This window comes from Tupaia chinensis, unplaced genomic scaffold, assembly GCF_000334495.1.
Source record: "Tupaia chinensis unplaced genomic scaffold, TupChi_1.0 Scaffold143584_1, whole genome shotgun sequence".
Lineage (NCBI taxonomy): Eukaryota > Metazoa > Chordata > Mammalia > Scandentia > Tupaiidae > Tupaia > Tupaia belangeri.
Window position 1 is genome coordinate 9,309,003 of NW_006203430.1, and position 7,060 is coordinate 9,316,062.

The 7,060-nt window shown below is 49.4% G+C and overlaps 1 protein-coding gene across 1 annotated transcript in view; it reads right to left on the reverse strand.

Moving 5' to 3' along the window:
- Window positions 1-7,060, reverse strand: part of ANKRD65 (ankyrin repeat domain 65) — a 7,912-nt gene continuing 852 nt past the window's right edge. The window contains exons 3-4 of the mRNA XM_006164169.2: window positions 6,030-6,624; window positions 1-59 (exon numbers count right to left, since the gene is read on the reverse strand). Of these exons, the coding sequence (XP_006164231.1) occupies window positions 6,040-6,624 (585 nt within the window). The 3' untranslated portion in view covers window positions 1-59; window positions 6,030-6,039. The remainder of the gene's footprint in view (window positions 60-6,029; window positions 6,625-7,060) is intronic.

The following is a 7,060-nucleotide window of genomic DNA, read 5'->3' on the forward strand; positions in this document are numbered from 1 at the left end:
CGGGGCTGGGGCTGGGGCTGGGGCTGCTGAACTGACGCGTGTAGCCTACTACAGTGACGCTGCCACAGAAAAGGTGAAAATAGGACTAGCAGATGGCGTAATGGCTATGTTGCTGGATTCCTATCTAGTTGACCTCGGTTCGAGTCCCTGACCTAGCTGCTTCGTGAGTTCGTGTCCAAGATCCCGAGAGGAGAATGGAGAAGGGATTGCAGCGTGGCCATCCCTAGGGGGTGATTTCTCGCTGTCTCTCTGGCGAGCACACGCGCGCCCTATAGCAAAACCTCTCAAAAATAAATAAAAGGTGAAAATAAAACAGGGGAATGGGCAAAAAATGTGAATCCATAATGCGGTGGAATATGAATCTCAGTACTGGCAGTGTGGATACCATATGGGGTGCTCCATTATTGTGTGCGCGTGCCCAAGATCCTGTGTGCCTGCCCAAGATCCCGACAAGAAGAAGAAATGGAGGAAAAAGGGTTGCAGTGTGACCACACCTCATTGAAGGATTTTCTAAAAACCAACACCAATAGCAAAAGGAATGGAGCACTGACACCTGCTACTACGTGGATGAACCTTGAAGACATTGTGCTGAGTGAAGGAAGCCATACCCCAAAAGTCACATATTGTTTAATTGATATGAAGTGTCTAGAACATAGGGCCAGCAGGTGGCAGGGTGGCTAGGGCACTGAACTCTCGCATGGCTGGGTCCAGCGTGGGTCCCAGACCTGGTGTCTTGATTTCTTGCTTTCCTTTTCTCTCTGTTCTCTGGTCAGATTAAATAATAATAATAATAATAATACAAATTAAATTTTCAATTAAAATAAAAGGAAGTGTCCAAAACAGGGAAGTCCATAGACAGAAAACAAACGGTGGCTGCTGCCAGAGGCTGGAGAGAGGGTGGACAGGAAACGACTGTTACTAGGTGTGTGAAAAGAGAGCAGATAGGGAATGACTGTCAGTGGGGAGTGTGGAGTGGAGAGAGGGTGAGCAGGGAGTGTTACTAGTGTGAGGTTTCTGGAACTAGCTAGTGGAGATGGTTGCATCATGTATGAATATGCTAAATATCATTTTAATTCCTATGTGGAATTGTCTTTCACAGCATCACGATTTCTTTTAGAATTATTTAATTTTATTTTTTATTATTCAATTTGATGAGAGAGAGAGAGGGAAAGTGAGAAAAGCAAACCACCAGGTCTGGGACTTGACCCATGGTCAGCCATGTGGAAGTCCAGTGCCTTAACCACATGCCACCTGCCAGTCCCTCACACAGTCACATTTTACCAATATGCCACCATCTGGCCCCTGGCAGGTGCCTTCTTGAATGGAGATCTGAATGGCACCTCATGGCCACTGCACATTGAGGTGACATAAATATCCTGTTCCTCATCAAATTTGCATTCACTGATTGAAGAACCCATTGGTGATTTTCTTCTTCTTTTTTTTTTTTCGAGAGGGAGATTTTTTCGACATAGTACACATGCACTCCCTAGAGAGACAGAGGGACAGAAAGTGAGAACTCACCCACGGGGGGTGGGGGTGGGGTGGTAGCCACACCGCAATCCCTTCTCTTCCATTCACTCTTAGGATTTTGGACATGCATGCACACACACCCCACGTGAGTTTAAAGCCCCTGGGTCTGGGACTCAGACTGCATTCAGTCATGTGGGAGTCCAGTGACGTAACCATTACACCATCTGTAGGTGCCCCATTGGTGATTTTCTTACTCTACCTCCTCTCTATATTTATTTGACCTTTACTTAAAGAGTTTTTGGGACCAGCAGATGCGTAATGGTTACATTGCTGGACTCCCACATAGTTGACTGTGGTTCAAGTCCCAGACCTGGTGGCTTAAAACGCACTCCAGGGGACCAGCAGATGGCGTGGTGGTTAAGGTGCTGGACACTCCCACATGGCCGACCATGGTTCAAGTCCCAGACCTGGTGGCTTGCTTTCTCACTTTTCCTCTCTCTATGTCTCTCTCTGGTCAAATGAAAAGTAAATGAATGAATAAATAAAATTAAATGGAATAATTATTTAAAAAAATAACAAAACTCCAGGAGTATGTGGGTGCATACCTAAGATCCCAAGAGGAGAATGGAGAAGGAACAGTGACGTGGCCATCCCCCCTGGGGGTGATTTGTTTTCTGTCTGTGTCTCTGCTATATGTACCCTATAGCAAAAATCTGTCTTAAAAAAAAAAAGAGAGTTTTGCCTTTTCAAGAGTATTTTTTTAAAGAATTATCTATTTAACTTTATTTATTGATTCATTTTTAATTTATTTATTTTTAATTTGGCCAGAGGGAGACACAGAGAGAAAGAGAGAGAGAATACATGAGAAAGCAAGCCACCAGTCCAGGACTCAAACCATGGTTGGCCATGTGAGAGTGTATAGCACTTAACCACCACGCCACTTGCTGGTCCCTCAAGAGTGTGGTTTTAAATAGTGTCAGTATGTCTTCACTGAGAAGGTGTTTTTGAGTAGTAAAGGAAGTTACTGATAATATCTGAGGCAGATATCTGAGGAAAGAGTATGCCAAGCAGATGGACCAGCAAGTGCAAAGGCCTGAGGCAGGGGTGTGCCTGGTGTGGTCGAGGAACAGCAAAAATACCATGGAGTACAGTGAGCATCCCGAGCCAGGCCCCTGCATTTGAGTGAACAAGTAGTAGGCTGAGACCTAACGAGGGGAGGACTGTGGGGCCTTGAAAGTCACTGTAAGGATTTGATATTCCTGTTGCCATCTGCTAGCAAATTACCTCCAAATTTAGTGATTTGAAACAGCTGTTTTATTTTTCTCACAATCGTGTGGGTCTGAAATTTGGAAAGTGGGCAGTTCTGGCTCAGGGTCTCATGCTGTTGCTTTCAGTGGTGGATGGGGCTGGACTCGTGAGGAAGAGGGATCTTGGACACCTCTCTTTTCCTGTAGTCTCAGAATCTCTCCATGTGGTCACATCTTCTTTTTTAAGTAATTATTTTATTTTGACTTTATTTATTTGTTTACTTATTTAAATTTGACCAGAGAGGGGCAGAGCGAGAGAGAGAGGGAAAGTGAAAAAGTAAGCTGCCACGTCCAAGACTCGAACCGTGATTGGCCATGTGAGAGTACAATGCCCTCAACCACCACGCCATCTGCTGGCCCACATCTTATTTTTTTTGAAGGTTTTTGCCGTAAGGTGCTTGCAGTCACCGGAGAGAGACAGAGAGAGATGGTGAGATGGAAAATGAGAAATGATCCCCCAGGGGATGGCCATGCTGCAATCCCTTCTCCTCCATTCTCCTCCTAGGATTTTGGGCATACATGCACACATGCCCAGCATGATTTTCAAGCTGCCAAGTCTGGGATTTGAACTGGCGTGGGAGTTCAGTGTCTTGACCAACACACCACCTGCTGGTTCCTCCACGTGGTCTCTCTTGATGGCCTGCCCAGGCCTCTTCATAGCATGGCAGCCACAGACAGTAGGTAACCATCTTCTGGGGGGCAACTGAAGGTACTGAGGGTCTTCCAGCAAGGCAAGGTAACATCTGCATCACCTTTCCGGGCCAGCCTCGAAAGTCATTCAGCAGCATTTCAGGTGTCCCCTGGTGCTCTATACAGTAACGAAAGCCTACCCAATGCCGGGAGAGGAGACACAGACTTTACTTCTGAACAAAAGGGACCCAAAATCACTTTGTGAAAGGGTACATGGGGTGGGCGGTAGGTTAGGGCATGTGTAACACTGTACCACATGAGTTTTTACTCTGAGAAAAGGGAGTCATAGGAGGAGTGCTTTTGAGCAGGAGAGAAATATTGTTTACCTGATTAAATCAGATTACAGATCTCTGCTTTGAGAATGAGCAGTGGGGAGAGGAAGAGGGGAGTGGGGCTGAAACAGGAAGACCAGTTGTGCTTGGGCTGGCCGGGCTGTGGAACATGCTGGGGAGAAGCAGCCAAGCTCTGGGGGTGCTCCTGGCGTAGAGCCTACGGTGTGCTGGCCAGCTGGGCTCATGGGTCCCTTCTGTGCCTCTAACACCATCCCACTCCGAGGACTCCAAAGATGTCATCCCAGCTACCACCTCTTCCTCATTTTCTCCTGCATCTGCGCTCCTCGGAATGAAGTGTGCGTCACCCCCGTCCACCTTAGTGCCACGCCTAACTAGGAAGTACCGTTTCTTCTGTAGCTCTCCCTTGACATCCAACCCACTGGCAAGTCCAGAGGCTCTGCCCACTTCTCCCACCTCCACCTGTCACAGACTGTCTCCTGCTCCCCCCTTCTCCAGGGCTCTGCAGGGCACACACTCCCCCGACTCCTCGAAGGCTTCCATTTGCCCTGGAAGTAAAATCAAACTGCTTCCTTGGCCTTTGTAGCAGAGGTACTAATCTGGCATGCCAACTCTTGCTTTTGAAAGTTGAAATCTGATCTGTAAAGCGTTTTTCTATTTGTATTGTTTTGTTTGTTTGCTATAGAGTGCTTGTGCTCTCCAGAAAGACAGAGAGAGAAAAAGTGAGAAATCACCCCCCGGGGTGGGGGGGTGGCCACTCTACAATCCTTTCTCCTCCATTCTCCTCCAGGGAATTTGGTCACACATACACACCCACTTGGTGTGATTTTCAAGCTGCTAGGTCTGGGACTCCCGATTGCACAGTTGGCCATGTGGGATCCAGCCACTTTAACCTCCATGCCATTGGCTTCGCCCTCATTTGGGGATTTGGGGGCATGCATACACACATGTCTGGCATGTTTCTCAAGCTGCCACATCTGGGACTTAAACTGAAAGGTCGGCTATGTGGGATCCAGCTGCCTTAATCACCACTCCACAGGCTGGTCTTGGAATTTTTGTTTTGTTTTGTTTTTAGAACTGCTTTATGCTGGCTAGCAGGTGGTGTGAAAAAAACACTGGTGGGTGGGTGAACATGCCCTAAATCCCGAGAGGAAAATAAAAGATTGTGGCAGCGTGGCCATCCCCCATGCTGGTGTAGAGGATGACTCCTCACTTTCCCTCTGTCTCTGTCTGGTGAGTGCTTGCGCCCTCTGGCAAAATTAAACAAACAAACAAAAAATCTATGCTTTTGGGGTTGGCAGGTGGTGTAGTGGTTAAGGGTGCTGGACTCCCACATGGCTGGCCATGGTTTGAGTCCTGGACCTGGCGGGTTGCTTTCTCCCTTTCCCTCCGTCTCTCTTTCTGTCTGTCTCTGGTCAAATTAAAAATAAATAAGTAAATAAATAAAGCTAAGTAAAAAAAAATTTTTTTTAAATCCTATGCTTTTGAAACAAGTAATGACAATTTTTTTTCCATGAAGATACAGAGGTGGGGGGAGTCAGGGATTACCCTGTTTTTATTATACCCATGGGATTTTTTTTATAGAGGTTTTTGCCTTAAGGCTCCTACACTCACCAGAGAGACAGACAGACAGTGAGAGGGAAAATAATGCTCCCACACACCACAGTCCCTTCTCCTCTCTTCTCTTCCTGGGATTTTGGACCCACATGCACATGCACCCAGTGTGTTTCAAGTCACCAGGAATGGGACTTGAACCGTGGTTGGCCATGTGGGAGTCTAGCAATGTACTTGCTCTGGATAGAAGGAAAGATACAAATGACCGTAGCCATTACTTTGGTCCTGTAAATAATGGACACCAAATTGACAAATAGAAAATCTAAAAAAAACCCCACAGAACCCCCTCGTGTATAGAGAGCAGCTGAGCGGGACATGTCCCCATGATGGACAAAGGGGAGACTGCCAGGTTCTGGTCAAATCTGTTGCTATGACTTTGTCTTTGCCAAAAGCAGTGGAGAAGGCGGAGCTGCAGGTGTGACTGGCACTCTCAGGAGCCAGGGGGGCCATCCCAGGAGTCACTGGCCCATGACTGAGGCTGAAGTCATTGACTCCCTGTCCTCCGCCTCCTCCTCTCCCTCCTTCTCCAGGAGCTTCTCAGCTACCGACCCTCCATCTAGACAGGCAGCGTCAGCCCAGAAGAGAGGAGCCCAGGAAGCTCTGAGCTGTGAAACTGTGTGCCTTCTTAACTGCTATGGCCATGGAGGCTCAGCCTCACCTCAGCAAGCTCAGAGGCCACAGGGCTGTGTGCTCTTAGCAGTCCTCCTCCCTTCAAAGGCAGTCAGCACCTCGGGCAGGTCCTCCTTGGACATCTGGGTCATCTCACCCCACTGGGTCCTCAGGGTCGGGTTGGCCCCATGGCTCAGCAAAAGCTCCACAGCAGGGCGATGGTCATGCTCTGCAGCAAGGTGCAGGGGTGTCTTGTGGAGCCAGCCAACAGCGTTGACCTGCGCGCCTCTATCCAAGAGATGGCTGGTGACCTCCACATGGCCTCCTCGAGCTGCGTGGTGCAGGGGTGTGAAGCCCAGTGAGTCCTGAGCAGCCACCTCAGATCCCCGAGCTACCAGTAGTTGGACAGCGCACAGGTGTCCACCAGCAGCAGCCCTGTGGAGCGCAGAGCGGCCATGCCTGTCCCTGATGGTGGGATCAGCCCCATGATCCAGCAGTACTTCAATGTCCTGGAAGGGGAAGGGAGGTTCCCAGCACTGCTTCCATGGGTGACACCCCTGCAGGGGCTCTGCTCGGAAACTTCCACTTTTATCCCTAATGGTCCTCAAATCCTGCAGCCTGCTGCTCCTCTGTTCTGCCTGGGGCTAAATAGACCCAGACACAATAAATTTGTTGCTGCCAGCTACCAGAATGAAGCTGCCATGCCTGGGTTTCCGTGAGATCGCGCGGTTATGAACAGGACAGGCACAGCTAAAGCCCAATGTGCTCAGGTCCTCCTGACCCCTTCCCCACACACCTCTCCCTCCAGCCTCCCTCCACCTGCCGATGGAGGCCAAGACTCCTCGTCTGATTGATGCTGGGCTCCCGCTCTGCAGAGGCATCACCCGGCCACTGCTGGGGTGGGGTGGGGTGGGGTGGGCCCAGCCCTGCTGGGTGGCTTTCCTCACAAAGGGTCCAGTATCTGCCAGAGATGAAGGAACGTACCTGCTGACGGCCCAGGCTGGCCGCCAGACCAAGTGCTGTGATTCCGGCATTGTCTGGGGCGTCCACTTGCGCCCCGAGCGCCAGGAGGAGGCGAGG